Source organism: Scophthalmus maximus, chromosome 20 (assembly GCF_022379125.1).
Source record: "Scophthalmus maximus strain ysfricsl-2021 chromosome 20, ASM2237912v1, whole genome shotgun sequence".
Lineage (NCBI taxonomy): Eukaryota > Metazoa > Chordata > Actinopteri > Pleuronectiformes > Scophthalmidae > Scophthalmus > Scophthalmus maximus.
Window position 1 is genome coordinate 18,434,173 of NC_061534.1, and position 19,648 is coordinate 18,453,820.

Below are 19,648 nucleotides of genomic sequence, written 5' to 3' on the forward strand. Positions count from 1 at the left end.
TGGCAGTGATTTTCTTGTTGTAGCTGATGGGATGCATATAGTGTAATACACTGTATATACACATGTGAATATACAGTATTAAACTGCATTTGTTTTATCTTTGTGTACCAAATGAACTGTTAAGCCTATATAGGTGTACTCATATTGTTAACCTGCATATTGATTAGCCATGCTTAACGCATCCTGGCTGATCTTCACGATTCACTCTTCAGTGGAGCCGTCTCTTCCTCTGGGTCAGCGGACACCATTTACGCTGCTGTTCCATTGCACAATGACCGTACTGCGTCCTCTGCCTCATCAGAATCATGGCATTATGTTGTGTTTCCACATAACAGAATGCGGTATGTTAAGTGCAGCTTCAAAAATATTAGTGTTGTGGGATTTACTGTATATATTCATAGTTCAAGATCAGAAAACAAACAGAATATGTAGAGTTTTTTTCATACCACCGTTGGATGTGTAAAGTAACTAATTTTGTAAAAAGTAACTTAAAATTGTTACTCACACTCTGTACTAAGAAAGAGATGTAATATCAAGAAAATATAATATGGTTTTGATCACCTGTAGTAGTTTTTGTCTCTGGCCTAGAAATGAGAAAGATCCATTAGTTTATTTTCTAATTATTTTCATTTAGAACGAAATGTTCCAAATGATTGTATGTGTAATTGAAAATCACATAGTGTCTTTGAACGCCACAGAGTCAAGCCAGACAAGGAGGCGTGATCTTCTTTTACAGTGCCCTGATTGGTTGAAATTGATGTAGGTTTTTATTTTACTGCCTAGTCTTTATAAGGTCTGTTTGGCGCGAAAACAGCCGCTTCTATTAGTTACCAAGTAGCAAGGGACATTGATCACGCACAACAGAGAGATTTGAGACTTTTCTTGAGACTTCCAAAATATTTTCCAAGGATTTTCCAAGGGATTTCATTCAAGGACTTATTCATTCTTCTCAGGACTTGTTCGCTTCACACGGTAAGTGGCTCAGTGGACATAATTTAGCGACAGGCCACTACCATGCTAGTGCTAGTTTTTAGCAGCTAATGTCGGGAGACGAGCTAACTGCTAACACAAAGCAAACAGGTGTTAATTGAAAGCATTGCTATTTTTAGAAGGGGGCAGTAAAGCCAAGGTACCAGGTCTGGTGAGCGTGTATTAAGCAGAAGCAGTGAAGCGCTAATGTGCTAGCCGTTAGCAGCTAATGGCTAACCGTGGGAATTTTTTTTTTTTAATTATTTTTTTGGAATTTTTTTTAGCAGAGTTTAAAAGCAGATGAGTAGTGGTGTATGAGATCACATGCCTTCCCACCAATTAATTGCCTTTTTATTTTAGTGGAGTTTGACTCAATGCAATTGCTGGCAATGATTGTCTGTGTGCGTGGGCGGCCGTGCCCATGTCAGGGTGTGGTGCACTGAGGTAGCTATAAGTTGTGTGTTAGTTTGTGTGCGTGTGTGTTAGTAGCTGCAGCCCTACTGTAGATTTCTGGTGTGCTTGTTTGGGGGGTCCTTTTGTATTACTGGTGATTGTAGAGTAAATAAATGTTAATTGGAAGCATTGCTATTTTTAGAAGGAGGCAGTAAGGCCAAGGTACCAGGTCTGCTGAGCGTGTATTAAGCAGAAGAAGTGAAGCGCTAATGTGCTAGCCGTTAGCAGCTAATGGCTAACTGTGGGAGGGTTGTTTTTTTTGTGTGTGTGTATGTGTGTGCGTGTGTGTTAGTAGCTGCAGCCCTACTGTAGATTACTGGTGTGTGTGTGTGTTTGGGGGGGTCCTTTTGTATTACTGGTGATTGTAGAGTAAATAAATGTTAATTGGAAGCATTGGTATTTTTAGGAGGCAGTAAGGCCAAGGTACCAGGTCTGCTGAGCGCGTATTAAGCAGAAGCAGTGAAGCGCTAATGTGCTAGCCGTTAGCAGCTAATGGCTAACTGTGGGAGCGTAATTCTTTTTCTTTTTTTTTTCTTTTTTTTTTTAGCAGAGTTTAACAGCAGATGAGTAGTGGTGTATGAGATCACATGCCTTCCCACAAATGAATTGCCATTTTTCTTTTGTGGAGTTTGACTCAATGCTGCAATGCAATTGTTGGTAATAATTGTGTGTGTGCGTGGGCGGGCGCGCCCATGTCAGGGCGTGGTGCACTGAGGTAGCTATAAGTTGTGTGTTAGTTTGTGCGCACTGTGTTAGTAGCTGCAGCCCTACTGTAGATTACTGGTTTGTGTGTGTGGGGCGGTCTTTTTGTATTACTGGTGATTGTAGAGTAAATAAATGTTAAATTGAAGCATTGCAATTTTCAGAAGGGGGCTGTAAGGCCAAGGTACCAGGTCTGCTGTGCATGTATTAAGCTGAAGCAGTGAAGCGCAAATGTGTGGGAATTTTTTTTTTTTTAGCAGAGTTTAAAAGCAGATGAGTAGTGGTGTATGAGATCACTTGCCTTCCCACGAATTAATTGCCTTTATTTTAGTTGAGTTTAATACAATGCTGCAATGCAATTGTTGGCGATGATTGTGTGTGTGCGTGGGCAGCCGCGCCCATGTCGGGGCGTGGTGCAATGAGGTAGCTATAAGTTGTGTGTTAGTTTGTGTTTAGTGTGTTAGTAGCTGCAGCCCATTACTGGTGTGTGTGTGTGTGTATGGGGGGGGGGTCCTTTTGTATTACTGGTGATTGTAGAGCAATGTATTTGCTTAAGTAAATGATATGGTTAGTTATTCGTCTACTTTTATTTTTGTGACACCAGATGCTCACTTGTTTAGTATTGTTTGACTCGTTAAGTTTGGTGTGAGTAAATTCTTGATTCAGGCATAGATGTTTATATATAAATGTAACTGTCCAACTACTGTAGCCAACATATACTTATAGATGCCTCGGGGCAAGTCCTCTCGTCGTTCCCAGGCCGCTCGGAGGAGAATGGTGGAGCGGCAGCCGCTGAACTCCGATACTGCACCGCCTGCTACTCCTGAACGTATGTAGCAACCATTTATTTCATCAAATGTTGTCCTTAAATATGTTTTTGATTTGAGTGAACTTACTCGGAAATCGGCCATTTTGTTGTGCGTGAGCTAATTTTCGAGTCAGCCATTTTGATTTGAGGAAATCCGCCATTTTGTTGCGAGTGAGCAAATTTAGGAGACAGCCATTTTGATTTGACTGTGTTGTATGTTTTTTTTAATTGAACACAGATCATATACTGAATATTTGGCATTAAGATGTTAATATTGAACCTGAAACAAGAGGGGAAAATATAAGATAAGATAAAAAATATGCAAAATAAACAGATACATTTTTTTTTAATTATTAAAAGAAATCTAATAATGACAATTAGATTGAAATCTGTCTGTCTGTCTGTTGGTCACATCTGGAGAACTGTTCTTCTTATCAGCCTGACACTTGGCATGTGTGTTGTTTATGGACCAAGAGAGTGCAGTGTTGATGGACAATGTTTTTTGTTATGGTTAATGACAAATAATAATAATAACAAATTGTTATCTCTGTCTTGTTGTATAAATAGGCCGTGGTACAGGTTACCGCCATGCTGTTCAGGAATGGCCAATTTCAGCTTTGACTGGTCGTCGCCACAAGCTGGTCTTACCTGCTGAGTCACCCGCAGGGAATAAGGTACTGCACATTTAGAATTGATGAACAACTTTTTTGATCTAGGGGAAAATGGATGAATTCCTTTTCAAGAAATGAGTAAATCATAATCCTTTGTGTCGTTTCAGTTTGTTCTTGTAGTCGGGGACTCCCATCTACGAAGCCTCGTAGATGGATTTGTCAAGATGCCAGAGGGACGGCTGTCCTTTGGCTTAATGTCAACCCCGGGGGCCTCTGCGACTGAGTTGAGGACGGAGTTACTGAATGGTACTGTAACTCCGACACCCGACCTGGTCTGCCTGTTGGCCCCTAGCAACAACCTGACGGCCAGCAGGACCTTTGGCGAGGCAGGTGTGGACTTTGCCAAGCTTTTGCGCAGTGCGTGCAACCTCTTCCCTGAGGTAAGTTCTTCTACAAATATGTAATGATGATTATGTTTGGTACTACAAATGTGTGTGTTTGTGTGGCTGTGTGTGCATGCAGGTGATTTTTGAGAACTTTAGAAGATAACAATTACTGTTTTGTACAGGTTGTGGTCCTGGACTTTCCTCCACGCTTGACTGCTGATGCAGATCATCAGAAGTTTATGCGGGAGGAGTTCCATCGTGTGGCAGCTCGAATGGGTATGTTTAGAAAAAAGTGTGGTTTAAGTGTAGTTGCATATATGGAAAGGATTATTTTTTCTTAAGTCAACGGATAAAATGAAAATTATTAATGTCCATAATATTGATTGATTGTTTTATAAAAGATGGTAATTCATATTTAAAAGGTGTGAATTGAGCTGCCAAATGATGGGGGGAAATTGTTGGAATGTGTGATTTAAAAAATATATATATTAATTTGATTTATTTTTTTTATTTTTTTTAAGGTGTCAAGTACTTGTCCACTGCAGAGCACTTCCCTCTGGACTGCCCTGGGATTTGGTCTCGAGATGGTGTAAGTAGAATGACATTCCATTTATGGGATTGTGTAGTTGTTATGGCAAATTCAGATTAATGACAATACATGTGTTGAGAGTAAAATGTGTATTGTGTAAATTCATTTTTTACTGCAGGTACACTTGAGTGACAGTCTTGGGATGCCGATCCTGTCTCAGTTGTTCCGGCATGCAGCCTTTGTGCAACTGGAGGCAACAGCGCCAACGGAAGCAGTGCCTCCCAGGGTCTCTCCTAGGACTTCACCGCCACGATTCTGTCCACGAATTGTTGTGAAGGGGGAGGTCATCGTGCCTCGTCGCTCCAACCCCTTCGAGTGGACAGTTGTGGGAGGGGGCAAGAAGGTAATGGGTTGCACACTGTAATTGTGTATTTGAGAGTCTTTTTCTACAAAAGTCATATTCCCTAAGCATCATGGTCATAGGAGCACTATTAGTGAAATTGAAATATTTGTCGTTACAGACGTACCAGCCGGAGGAGGTTGAGCAGGAGTGTTCCATCCCGCTAAACCCAGTCTGGTTTAGCAGTGCCGTGATGGATGCGATGGATGCAGTTGTTCCATCACATCTGTCCAGCCCTGTGAAGAGCAGTGATGCAAAATGCACTAAGGTAATTTTATTACAAAGTGTCTTCTTTGTGTAGACAGTCTTTAAGGGGAAAAACAATGTTGACAGCTGTAACATTTGCCTGAAATTTTTTTTTCTGCCACTAGACATCAGTTTTGCGACATCGGTCGAGAGCAGCTGCTTCTAAACCGAGACGACTTCCTAAGCAGCAGGTTAGTACTTAAAAATTGTCTTGTAATATTGGATTCATGTTGAGTTGTGTTACTGTACAGTTTGAGTAGACGCGTAGCAACAAGTGTTTCTGGGGTGATTTTATAATACTACAGGGGGGAAAATATTTTGTTTCTCTTAAATAGTGGTATTTCTTATGTAATTTCTTTCAAGGCGGAGGTCACACCAACCGTTGGGTCTCCACAGCCATTGCCTGCCGGTGTTGTGGAAGTGGTCGAGGAGGGGGGACTTCCTGCGCAGCGCACGCCGAGACCCGTCAAAGGTGAGATCGCTGCTGATGAGACGTGCGTTTCCTCTGTTTCATTGCCTTTGCCTATTGTTACCGGTCGTGATGTCAGATGTGAATCGGTGGCGTCTGAAGTACAGGCGTCAATGGCATGTAGTGTTGTGGCTGCAATCAAACACGCGATGGCTCTGGTGTGTACATGGCAAAAGGCGGATATCGGAACGATATGTGCAGAGGGGAAGAAATTGGTGGCATTTGTAGCAGAGGACATCGGGAAGAGCAATTCACAATGTGTTATGCAGCTCAATGTGTTTGGCAGGGAGTGGAGCGTAGAAGTGGGTCGGCCAATGTACACAGGCGTGGATTTCTTGGAAGACGACAGTGAAGTGTACGAGAAGATGCAGGAACATCTGTTGTGGGGTGGAATGTGTCTGGCGTGCCTTCAAGGGTCCATTTGTGCCATTATTGATCATGGGGAATATTATGCGTTTGTTGATAGTGGCACACGTAGCGCATCAGGGTTAGCAGCAGGCATTGGCTCGCCTGTGGCTGTGTTTAACACATGCCTCAATGACCTGATGCTTCACATCAGGAATTTGAAGAAGTCGTTGAATGTCAATTGGATTGGCATTGGTTACATGTCTGTGAAGGAGATGGCTGATGGTGCTTCAAAGGAGGCCGCAGAAGAACAAGGTGGCAGAGTAACAGTTGAGAGTTGTAATTTGGAATCTGTGCAAGTTACAGCTGAGACTAGTGGTTGTCAGAAAGTTGGGAAGTCCCTGCAAGAAAGCGTAAGATCTCAATGCGCAATGGTAAAGAGGCAAAGAGATTGAGAAGAGATGATGTTCCTGAAATGGGTTCAGATGTGGAATTTGTTTGTGATGGAAAGGGTAAAGACCATAACTATAATCCAGTTTGTGAAAATGTGTCTCGAGCTTTGTGCACACAGTTAAATGTGGAGTTTGAGAAATCACATGTACCAGTCTCTGCGCGTGTTGGTTTGTTAGGTGTACCGTGCAAAAATGAGAGCATAGTGGCTGACGGTAACTGTTTCTTTCGTGCCATCTCTCAATCTGTGAGTGGAAAACAAACTGATCATAGAAAAATAAGACTAGCTGTTGTCAAGCATCTAGAAAATAATGCTGTCAAGTATGAAAACATTTTGAGAAGTGAGTATTGTTCAATGGCAGATTACATTAGCAAATCAAAAATGCGTTATGTGCACAGCTGGGCTACAGAGATGGAAATACAAGCCACTGCTGATTATTGAGGAATCAATGTTTTCACATTTCATGATGGTCGTTGGCTTAAATACAGTTGCAACAGTGAGCTATTGTCACAACACGGCATTTATTTAGAAAATCGCTGTGGAAATCACTATGAGACTGTGGTTTGTGTTCATGAGCCAGAACTGCAGAGTTGTTATGGCAATTGTGAAATTGGTACACATAAAGTCAAAGGGTACAGTACTAGATGTCACCTTGAAGAACAGTTGGTTCAGCATCAGAGTGAAGTAAAAAGCATAGCGAATGATGCATGTTGTGCAGCTGCAAAACAATTAGCTACTGATGTAGAAATTGTGGATAATTTTGTCGTTGAACTTGTAGAGGATTTTGATGTTGTGGATGATGCAAGTAAAAGCACATTCCAATTTAGCCCTCTATCGAATGTAGTTGCACAGACATTATGCAGTGAATTCAATTTGGAATTTGAAAGACAGATTGAAAAAGTGCACAAAAAATATGGGTCTTTAGGTAGAGTGTGTAAGACCAATAAAATCGTAGAGGATGGTAATAGCTTTTTTAGAGCAGTATCTATATATCTTGTAGTATGTGGCTCAGAAAAGTAATCTTAAAATTAGACGCACTGTTGTAAAGTATATGGAGAGTCACAGTCAAAGACACATGGAGTTAGTGGGAAAAGAATATGCTTCAATGACAGAGTATATTGAGAAGTCCCAAATGCAGAAAGTTGGATATTGTGCTATAGATGTAGAAGTTCATGCTACAGCAAATGCTTTGGGAGTGGATATATTTGCATACAGCGGTGAGAAATGGCTTAAATACAGTTGCACAAGTAGCATGTTGACGGATGAGGGCATATACCTGAAGTGTTGTGAGGATAATCATTTTGAGCCAGTTGTTTGTGTTCAGCATGTTGATGAAGATTTCTGCTTTGATTTGTGCAAGGAGGATCATTTGTCTGAGGCACTGTATAAGTGCACAAGGAAATCAAAAGAACAGGAAGCGAGAAATGCAACTGTTTGTAGTTCAAATAGTAAGAATTGTCCTTCAAAGTATTTGGGACGGAAAAGAATTGTCCAAAAACTCTTTAGTTGTTACTAAATGTTTACACATGCTAACTGCCAGGTGTAACTGTTGTGTAGCAAAGAGAACCAACTGACAAAACTAATTTTAGCTTGCTGATATGTGTAACAACATAAAGAATGGGATTAATGCTGTTAATTATTGCTTTTAAATGTTTTTTAAAAAAAATCTACTTTTTAACCAGTTTTATGCTTCACTTTTAGGTCACTTTTTTAGATTTTGGTTGTTTTTACTACAGTTCTTAAAACCAGCAAATGGATTTTACTCATTGATTGTTGGTTTGAACTTGTTGTTCATGTAATGTTGCTTTAGCTGGGGCTCGTACTTCGCCCTATGGGCCTATGCGCGCAGCCCGGTGGCGATTTAAAAACACTCCCCCCTGGTGGACCGAGTATGCAACAGTATAACAGTTTTGAACCTATTGTGTCAAAACCAGCGTTACTCATTGAAATACGACAGTTTTGACACAGTATCACAGTTTTGAACCTATTGTGTCAAAACCAGCGTTTTCTCTATGAGTTAGGTTAGTTTTGACACAGTATCACAGTTTTGAACCTATTGTTTCAAAACCAGCGTTTACTCATTGAAATACGACAGTTTTGAACTTATTGTGTCAAAACCAGCGTTTACTCATTGATATACGACAGTTTTGGTACAGTATCACTGGTTTGAACTTAATGTGTCAAAACCAACGTTGTCTCATTGAAATGCGACAGTTTTGAACCTATTGTGTCAAAACCAGCGTTTTCTCAATGAGTTAAGCCAGTTTTGACACAGTATCCCTTGTGCTACCCTTTTGCATACTAGGTCCACCGGGGGGGGTGTTTTTAAATCGCCACCGGGCTGCGCGCATAGGCCCAAGGCAGAGATCAGGCGAAGGCCTTGATCGCGAGAGCGCCCCCCTCTGTCCCTTTTGTGAACTTTTTTTGGAGTTGGGGCATCATCTATCACCCATGTCCAGGGGTCGCCGCTGTTTCTTTCTTTCTTTCTCTGTCTGTGTGTGTGTGTGTGTGTGTGTCTCCCTCTCTCTCTCTCTTGGGGGAGGGGTGGGGTCAGAGAAGCCCCGACCCCGAGGCTCCGGGGCGGTTTGTCCGAATCGTGGGTTGGGGTCAGAGAAGCCCCGACCCGGAGGCTCCTGGGCGGTTTGTCCACTCGGGGGTTGGGGTCTGAGAAGCCCAGACCCGACCCCAGAGGGCCTCTGAAAATTACACGCATGGCAAGCGGGAGGGGTATCACAGTTTTGAACCTATTGTGTCAAAACCAGCGTTTTTCTCATTGAAATACGTCAATTTTGACACAGTATCACAGTTTTGAACCTATTGTTTCAAAACCAGCGTTTTCTCATTGAAATACCAAAGTTTTGAACCTATTGTTTCAAAACCAGCGTTTTCTTATTGAAATACCACAGTTTTGAACCTATTGTGTCAAAAGCAGCGTTTTCTTTTTGAAATACAACAGTTTTGAGACAGTATTGCTGGTTTGACCCTATTGTGTCAAAACCAGCGTTTTCTTATTGAAATACGACAGTTTTGAGACAGTATCACTGGTTTGAACCTATTGTGTCAAAACCAGCGTTTTCTCATTTAACCCTCGTGATGTCCTGGGGTCATTCTGACCCCAAATGAAATCTTTTGCCGTCAAAATGTGTTTTTTATTCATCAAATGGCCTGGAAATAATGGGGGTTGTTCCATACTATGCTCTTCATAATTAAAATAAATTTGAAGTACTTTAATTTAATTATGGGTGTTTTATTGAATTTAATAACTTCTGTTGTCCTCTGGGGTCAAAAAGACCCCACAGCACAAAGTGGTACAATGGGGCAAATTGTCACACCATACTGCTTTCCAACAGATGACCCCCCCCCCCCCCCCCCCCCACGACACACACACACACACACACACACACACACACCTCTTTGATATGTAGGGTCAAGCAATGGTCAAGAAAACTAATAACAAAAAACAAAAACAGGACTCACAGATGTTGGGGCATTTCGCATTTTAATCTGAGAGACAGGCAGCACAATGAAGAGGCAGAAAAGCTATACTGCACAGGAGGCTCTTGAGCTTATATTGAACCATGATGTGGAGAAGAATGACCAGGAGGACAATGCTGAACATAATGAGGAGGAATAATCCACTGATGAGAAGGATTTAGGGTCAGAAGAGGAAGAAAATAATGATGAGGTGATTGGTCCAACATACAGACCACATGCTACTTCTTACTCTGAAGAAGCCCCCACATCGCGTGCTGCAGAAATGGAAGAAGGGTATGAAGTGGAGGAAAGTGATGAACATGATGTCGAGGAAGAATCTGAAGCTGAATGGAAGAAGTGTCAGAAGTGGAGGACTGCACTTATTATACCGTCAAACCAGACGGGGTCTTTTTTGAGCCGAGAGGACAACAGGTGTGATTATTTGCTGCCATTAAAAAAATTGAAGTGGTTTAAAAACAGCATCCTAACTCAACTTTGACATATAGCAGTCTGTGATGATCTATTAACTTACGTGACTGTTTGTAAACTTTAGTCAGAATAATTAATTATTTTATTTATTTTTACTCAAAAACAAGGTAAAAGTTCATGTAAATGAAGTCTTATTTGCCCTAAATTCCAAATGGAATAAGGAAATTGTGTTAACGTGTTTGAATGAAGTTGGAATTATAGGCGCAACACAGAATTGGGTGAAGTTTCCACTTTATATTCTTCAAATAACAGTCACACCAGACGGGGTCAATTTTGAGCCCAGAAGACAACAGGTGTGATCGTGTTCTGCCGTTAAAAAATTTCAAAATATTCAAAAACAGCATCCTCACTAAACTTTGACATATACAACTCTGTGTTCAGTCCAATAGTCAAAATAAAATAAAGTCAAAATAATTAATTGTTTAATTTTTTTTTTAACTCAAAAACAGGGTATACTTTTGTGTAAACAAGGTCTATTGGCCCTAAATTCCAAAAAAGAAGGGGAAAATTTGTGGTAATGGGTTGGAATGAAGTAAGACTAAAGGTGTAACACAGAATTGATTGACAATTTATACGATATGCTTTAAATAACAGTGAAACCAGGCGTGGTCATTTTTGACCCCAGAGGACAAAGGATGTATGGCTATCGGGAGGACATTACGAGGGTTAAGCGAGTTTTGACACAGTATCACAGTTTTGAACCTATTGTGTCAAACCCAGCATTTTCTCATTTAAATACCACAGTTTTGAACCTATTGTGTCAAAGCAAGCGTTTTCTCATTGGGTTAAGCAAGTTTTGACACAGTATCACAGTTTTGAACCTATTGTGTCAAAACCAGCGTTTTCTCATTGAAATACGACAGTTTTGACACAGTATCACTGGTTTGAACCTATTGTGTCAAAACCAGCGTTTTCTCATTTAAATACCACAGTTTTGAACCTATTGTGTCAAAACAAGCGTTTTCTCATTGAGTTAAGCGAGTTTTGTCACAGTATCGCAATTTTGAACCTATTGTGTCAAATCCAGCGTTTTCTCATTGAAATACGACAGTTTTGACACAGTATCAGTGGTTTGAACCTATTGTGTCAAAACCAGCGTTTTCTCATTGAAATACGACAGTTTTGACACAGTATCACTGGTTTGTACCTATTGTGTCAAAACCAGCGTTTTCTCATTTAAATACCACAGTTTTGAACCTATTGTGTCAAAACCAGCGTTTTCTCATTTAAATACCACAGTTTTGAACCTATTGTGTAAAAACAAGCGTTTTCTCATTGAGTTAAGCGAGTTTTGACACAGTATCACAGTTTTGAACATATCGTGTCAAAACCAGCGTTTACTCATTGAAATACGACAGTTTTGACACAGTATCACAGTTTTGTACCTATTGTGTCAAAACCAGCGTTTTCTCATTTAAATACCACAGTTTTGAACCTATTGTGTCAAAGCAAGCATTTTCTCATTGAGTTAAGCGAGTTTTGACACGGTATCACAGTTTTGAACCTATCGTGTCAAAACCAGCGTTTTCTCATTGAAATACGACAGTTTTGACACAGTATCATTGGTTTGTACCTATTGTGTCAAAACCAGCGTTTTCTCATTGAGTTAAGCGAGTTTTGACACAGTATCACAGTTTTGAACCTATTGTGTCAAAACCAGCGTTTTCTCATTGAAATACGACAGTTTTGACACAGTATCACAGTTTTGAACCTATTGTGTCAAAACCAGCGTTTTCTCATTGAAATACGACAGTTTTGACACAGTATCACAGTTTTGAACCGATTGTGTCAAAACCAGTGTTTGCTCATTTAAGCCCTGTGCTACCCTTTTGCATACTCGGTCCACCAGGGGGGGGTGTTTTTAAATCGCCACCGGGCTCCGCGCATAGGCCCAAGGCAGAGATCAGGGGAAGGCCTTGATCGCGAGAGCGCCCGCCTGTGTCCCTTTTGTGAATTTTGTTTGGAGTTGGGGCACCCGTGTCCAGGGGTCGCCGCTGTTTCTTTCTTTCTTTCTTTCTCTGTGTGTATGTGTGTGTGTGTGTGTGTGTGTCTCTCTCTCTCTCTCTCTCTCTCTCTCCTTTGGGGGGGCGGGGGGGGAGAGTTGGGGTCAGAGAAGCCCCGACCCAACCCCGAGGGTCCGGGGAGGTTTGTCCGACTCGTGGGGTCAGAGAAGCCCCGACCCCGAGGCTCCGGGGCGGTTTGTCCGACCCCGGGGTTGGGGTCAGAGAAGCCCGGAGGCTCCGGGGGGTGTCCGGGGGACCGAGAGACCCAGAGGGCCTTTGAAAATTACACGCGTGGCAAGCGGGAGGGTTATATACCACAGTTTTGAACCTATTGTGTCAAAAAAAGCGTTTCTAATCGTTTACTCAGTGAAATACAACAGTTTTGACACAGTATCACTGGTTTGTACCTATTGTGTCAAACCCAGCGTTTTCTCATTTAAATAACACAGTTTTGAACCTATTGTTTTAAAACAAGCGTTTTCTCATTAAGTTACGTAACTTTTGACACATTATCAGTTTTAGACCTATTGTGTCAAAACAAGCGTTTTCTCATGAGTTACGTGAGTTTTGACACAGTATCACAGTTTTGAACCTATTGTGTCAAAACCAGCGTTTTCTCATTGAAATACCACAGTTTTGAACCTATTGTGTCAAAACCAGCGATTTCTCATTGAGTTACGTGAGTTTTGACACAGTATCACAATTTTGAACCTATTGTGACAAAACTAGCGTTTTCTCATTGAGTTACACTTGTTTTGACAGAGTATCACCTATTGTGTCAAAACTTGCGTTTCTCATTGAGTTACGCTCGTTTTGACACAGTATCTCAATTTTGAACCTATTGTGTCAAAACTAGCATTTTCTCATTGAGTTACGCTCGTTTTGACACAGTATCACAATTTTGAACCTATTGTGACAAAACTAGCGTTTTCTCATTGAGTTACGCTCGTTTTGACACAGTATCACAATTTTGAACCTATTGTGTCAAAACTAGCGTTTTCTCATTGAGTTACGTTGGTTTTGACACAGTATCACCTATTGTGTCAAAACTAGCGTTTTCTCATTGAGTTACGCTCGTTTTGACACAGTATCACAATTTTGAACCTATTGTGACAAAACTAGCGTTTTCTCATTGAGTTACGCTTGTTTTGACAATGTATTACCTATTGTGTCAAAACTAGCGTTTTCTCATTGAGTTACACTCGTTTTGACACAGTATCATAATTTTGAACCTACTGTGACAAAACTAGCGTTTTCTCATTGAGTTACGCTTGTTTTGACACAGTATCAAAGGTTTGGACCTATTGTGACAAAACCAGCGTTTTCTCATTGAAATACGACAGTTTTGACACAGTATCAAAGGTTTGGACCTATTGTGTCAAAACTAGCGTTTTCTCATTGAGTTATGCTCTTTTTGACACAGTATCACAGGTTTGAACCTATTGTGACAAAACTAGCGTTTTCTCATTGAGTTACGTTGGTTTTGACACAGTATCACCTATTGTGTCAAAACTAGCGTTTTCTCATTGAGTTACGCTCGTTTTGACACAGTATCACAATTTTGAACCTATTGTGACAAAACTAGCATTTTCTCATTGAGTTACGCTTGTTTTGACAGAGTATCACCTATTGTGTCAAAACTAGCGTTTTCTCATTGAAATACGACAGTTTTGACACAGTATCACCTATTGTATCAAAACTAGCTTTTTCTCATTGAAATACGTCAGTTTTGACACAGTATCACAGGTTTGGACCTTTGGTGTCAAAACCAGCGTTCTCTCATTGAAATACGACAGTTTTGACACCGTATCACCTTTTGTGTCAAAACTAGCGATTTCTCATTGAAATACGTCAATTTTGACACAGTATCAGAGGTTTGAACCTATTGTGTCAAAACTAGCGTTTTCTCATTGAGTTACGCTCGTTTTGACACAGTATCACAATTTTGAACCTATTGTGACAAAACTAGCGTTTTCTCATTGAGTTACGCTTGTTTTGACAATGTATCACCTATTGTGTCAAAACTAGCGTTTTCTCATTGAGTTACGCTCGTTTGACACAGTATCACAATTTTGAACATATTGTGTCAAAACCAGCGTTTTCTCATTGAAATACGTCAGTTTTGACACAGTATAAAAGGTTTGGACCCATTTTGTCAAAACTAGCGTTTTCTCATTGAGTTACGCTCGTTTTGACACAGTATCGCAATTTTGAACCTACTGTGACAAAACTAGCGTTTTCTCATTGAAATACGTCAGTTTTGACACAGTATCACAGGTTTGAACCTATGGTGTCAAAACTAGTGTTTTCTCATTGAGTTACGTTGGTTTTGACACAGTATCACCTATTGTGTCAAAACTAGCGTTTTCTCATTGAGTTAAGCTCTTTTTGACACAGTATCACAGGTTTGAACCTATTGTGACAAAACTAGCGTTTTCTCATTGAGTTACGCTCGTTTTGACACAGTATCACAATTTTGAACCTATTGTGACAAAACTAGCGTTTTCTCATTGAGTTACGCTTGTTTTGACAATGTATTACCTATTGTGTCAAAACTAGCGTTTTCTCATTGAAATACGACAGTTTTGACACAGTATCACCTATTGTGTCAAAACTAGCGTTTTCTCATTGAGTTACGCTCGTTTTGACACAGTATCACAATTTTGAAACTACTGTGACAAAACTAGCGTGTTCTCATTAAGTTACGCTTGTTTTGACAGAGTAACAAAGTTTTGGACCTATTGTGTCAAAACTAGCGTTTTCTCATTGAAATACGACAGTTTTGACACAGTATCACCTATTGTGTCAAAACTAGCATTTTTTTCATTGAGTTACGTTGGATTTGACACAGTATCACCTTTTGTGTCAAAACTAGCGTTTTCTCATTGAGTTACGCTCGTTTTGACACAGTATCACAATTTTGAACCTATTGTGAAAAAAAATTGCTTTTTCTCATTGAGTTACGCATGTTTTGACAATGTATTACCTATTGTGTCAAAACTAGCGTTTTCTCATTGAAACACGTCAGTTTTGACACAGTATCACAGGTTTGTACCTATGGTGTCAAAAATAGTATTTTCTCATTGAGTTACGCTTGTTTTGACAGAGTATCACCCATTGTGTCAAAACTAGCGTTTTGTCATTGAGTTACGCTCGTTTTGACACAGTATCACAATTTTGAACCTATTGTGTCAAAACCAGCGTTTTCTCATTGAAATACCTCAGTTTTGACACAGTATCACCTATTGTGTCAAAACTAGCGTTTTCTCATTGAGTTACGCTTGTTTTGACACAGTATCACCTATTGTGTCAAAACTAGCGTTTTCTCATTGAAATACGACAGTTTTGACACAGTATCACCTATTGTGTCAAAACTAGCGTTTTCTCATTGAAATACGACAGTTTTGACACAGTATCACCTATTGTGTCAAAACTAGTGTTTTCTCATTGAGTTACGTTGGTTTTGACACAGTATCACCTATTTTTTTCAAAACCAGCTTTTTCTCATTGAAATACCTCAGTTTTGACACAGTATAAAAGGTTTGGACCCATTTTGTGAAAACTAGCGTTTTCTCATTGAGTTACGCTCGTTTTGACACAGTATCGCAATTTTGAACCTACTGTGACAAAACTAGCATTTTCTCATTGAAATACGTCAGTTTTGACACAGTATCACAGGTTTGAACCTATGGTGTCAAAACTAGTGTTTTCTCATTGAGTTACGTTGGTTTTGACACAGTATCACCTATTGTGTCAAAACTAGCGTTTTCTCATTGAGTTACGCTCTTTTTGACACAGTATCACAGGTTTGAACCTATTGTGACAAAACTAGCGTTTTCTCATTGAGTTACGCTCGTTTTGACACAGTATCACAATTTTGAACCTATTGTGACAAAACTAGCGTTTTCTCATTGAGTTACGCTTGTTTTGACAATGTATTACCTATTGTGTCAAAACTAGCGTTTTCTCATTGAAATACGACAGTTTTGACACAGTATCACCTATTGTGTCAAAACTAGCGTTTTCTCATTGAGTTACGCTCGTTTTGACACAGTATCACAATTTTGAACCTACTGTGACAAAACTAGCGTTTTCTCATTGAGTTACGCTTGTTTTGACACAGTAACAAAGTTTTGGACCTATTGTGTCAAAACTAGCGTTTTCTCATTGAAATACGACAGTTTTGACACAGTATCACCTATTGTGTCAAAACTAGTGTTTTCTCATTGAGTTACGTTGGTTTTGACACAGTATCACCTATTGTGTCAAAACCAGCGTTTTCTCATTGAAATACGTCAGTTTTGACACAGTATAAAAGGTTTGGACCTATTTTGTCAAAACTAGCGTTTTCTCATTGAGTTACGCTCGTTTTGACACAGTATCACAATTTTGAACCTATTGTGACAAAACTAGCGTTTTCTCATTGAGTTACGCTTGTTTTGACAATGTATCACCTATTGTGTCAAAACTAGCGTTTTCTCATTGAAATACGTCAGTTTTGACACAGTATAAAAGGTTTGGACCTATTGTGTCAAAACTAGCGTTTTCTCATTGAGTTACGCTCGTTTTGACACAGTATCGCAGTTTTGAACCTACTGTGACAAAACTAGCGTTTTCTCAATGAGTTACGTTGGTTTTGACACTGTATCACCTATTGTGACAAAACTAGCGTTTTCTCATTGAGTTACGCTTGTTTTGACACAGTATCACCTATTGTGTCAAAACTAGCGTTTTCTCATTGAAATACGACAGTTTTGACACAGTATCACCTATTGTGTCAAAACTAGCGTTTTCTCATTGAAATACGTCAGTTTTGACACAGTATCACAGGTTTGTACCTATGGTGTCAAAAATAGCGTTTTCTCATTGAGTTACGTTGGTTTTGACACAGTATCACCTATTGTGTCAAAACTAGCGTTTTCTCATTGAGTTACGCTCGTTTTGACACAGTATCACCTATTGTGTCAAAACTAGCGTTTTCTCATTGAGTTACGCTCGTTTTGACACAGTATCACAGGTTTGTACCTATGGTGTCAAAAATAGTATTTTCTCATTGAGTTACGCTTGTTTTGACAGAGTATCACCCATTGTGTCAAAACTAGCGTTTTGTCATTGAGTTACGCTCGTTTTGACACAGTATCACAATTTTGAACCTATTGTTTCAAAACCAGCGTTTTCTCATTGAAATACCTCAGTTTTGACACAGTATCACCTATTGTGTCAAAACTAGCGTTTTCTCATTGAGTTACGCTTGTTTTGACACAGTATCACCTATTGTGTCAAAACTAGCGTTTTCTCATTGAAATACGACAGTTTTGACACAGTATCACCTATTGTGTCAAAACTAGCGTTTTCTCATTGAAATACGACAGTTTTGACACAGTATCACCTATTGTGTCAAAAGTAGCGTTTTCTCATTGAATTACGCTCTTTTTGACACAGTATCACAGGTTTGAACCTATTGTGACAAAACTAGCGTTTTCTCATTGAGTTACGCTCGTTTTGACACAGTATCACAATTTTGAACCTATTGTGACAAAACTAGCGTTTTCTCATTGAGTTACGCTCGTTTTGACACAGTATCGCAATTTTGAACCTACTGTGACAAAACTAGCGCTTTCTCATTGAGATACGCTCGTTTTGACACAGTATCAAAGGTTTGAACCTATGGTGTCAAAACTAGTGTTTTCTCATTGAGTTACGTTGGTTTTGACACAGTATCACCTATTGTGTCAAAACTAGCGTTTTCTCATTGAGTTAAGCTCTTTTTGACACAGTATCACAGGTTTGAACCTATTGTGACAAAACTAGTGTTTTCTCATTGAGTTACGTTGGTTTTGACACAGTATCACCTATTGTGTCAAAACTAGCGTTTTCTCATTGAAATACGACAGTTTTGACACAGTATCACCTATTGTGTCAAAACTAGCGTTTTCTCATTGAGTTACGCTCGTTTTGACACAGTATCACAATTTTGAACCTACTGTGACAAAACTAGCGTTTTCTCATTGAGTTACGCTTGTTTTGACACAGTATCAAAGGTTTGGACCTATTGTGTCAAAACTAGCGTTTTCTCATTGAAATACGACAGATTTGACACAGTATCACCTATTGTGTCAAAACTAGCGTTTTTTTCATTGAGTTACGTTGGATTTGACACAGTATCACCTTTTGTGTCAAAACTAGCATTTTCTCATTGAGTTACGCTCGATTTGACACAGTATCACCTATTGTGTCAAAACTAGCGTGTTCTCATTGAAATACGACAGTTTTGACAAATTATACAAGGTTTGGACCTGTTGTTTCAAAACCAGCATTTGCTCATTGAAATACGTCAGTTTTGACACAATATCACCTATTGTGTCAAAACTAGCGTTTTCTCATTGAAATACGACAGTTTTGACACAGTATCACCTAGAGTGTCAAAACTAGCATTTTCTCATTGAGTTACGCTCTTTTTGACACAGTATCACAATTTTGAACCTATTGTGACAAAACTAGCGTTTTCTCATTGAGTTACGCTCGTTTTGACACAGTATCGCAATTTTGAACCTCCTGTGACCAAACTAGCGCTTTCTCATTGAGATACGCTCGTTTTGACACAGTATCAAAGGTTTGAACCTATGGTGTCAAAACTAGTGTTTTCTCATTGAGTTACGTTGGTTTTGACACAGTATCACAAGTTTGAGCCTATTGTGACAAAACTAGCGTTTTCTCATTGAAATACGACAGTTTTGACACAGTATCACCTATTGTGTCAAAACTAGTGTTTTCTCATTGAGTTACGTTGGTTTTGACACAGTATCACCTATTGTGTCAAAACCAGCGTTTTCTCATTGAAATACGTCAGTTTTGACACAGTATAAAAGGTTTGGACCTATTTTGTCAAAACTAGCATTTTCTCATTGAGATACGCTCGTTTTGACACAGTATCACAATTTTGAACCTATTGTGACAAAACTAGCGTTTTCTCATTGAGTTACGCTTGTTTTGACAATGTATCACCTATTGTGTCAAAACTAGCGTTTTCTCATTGAAATACGTCAGTTTTGACACAGTATAAAAGGTTTGGACCTATTGTGTCAAAACTAGCGTTTTCTCATTGAGTTACGCTCGTTTTGACACAGTATCGCAGTTTTGAACCTACTGTGACAAAACTAGCGTTTTCTCAATGAGTTACGTTGGTTTTGACACTGTATCACCTATTGTGACAAAACTTTACGCTTGTTTTGACACAGTATCACCTATTGTGTCAAAACTAGCGTTTTCTCATTGAAATACGACAGTTTTGACACAGTATCACCTATTGTGTC

At 39.6% G+C, this 19,648-nt stretch overlaps 2 protein-coding genes across 2 annotated transcripts; both read left to right on the plus strand.

The window, feature by feature from the left end:
• Window positions 1-2,637: 2,637 nt before the first annotated feature.
• On the plus strand, window positions 2,638-4,882 carry LOC118285557. The gene is made up of 6 exons (XM_035609265.2): window positions 2,638-2,953; window positions 3,500-3,606; window positions 3,711-3,983; window positions 4,112-4,205; window positions 4,451-4,518; window positions 4,637-4,882. Exons 1-6 carry the CDS (start codon window positions 2,851-2,853, stop codon window positions 4,880-4,882), a joined length of 891 nt encoding a protein of 296 aa, XP_035465158.2. The 5' UTR covers window positions 2,638-2,850.
• A 102-nt stretch (window positions 4,883-4,984) lies between these two features.
• Window positions 4,985-8,289, plus strand: LOC124849736. The gene is made up of 3 exons (XM_047329496.1): window positions 4,985-5,126; window positions 5,230-5,295; window positions 5,468-8,289. Exons 1-3 carry the CDS (start codon window positions 5,052-5,054, stop codon window positions 6,371-6,373), a joined length of 1,047 nt encoding a protein of 348 aa, XP_047185452.1. The 5' UTR covers window positions 4,985-5,051; the 3' UTR covers window positions 6,374-8,289.
• Window positions 8,290-19,648: the final 11,359 nt, after the last annotated feature.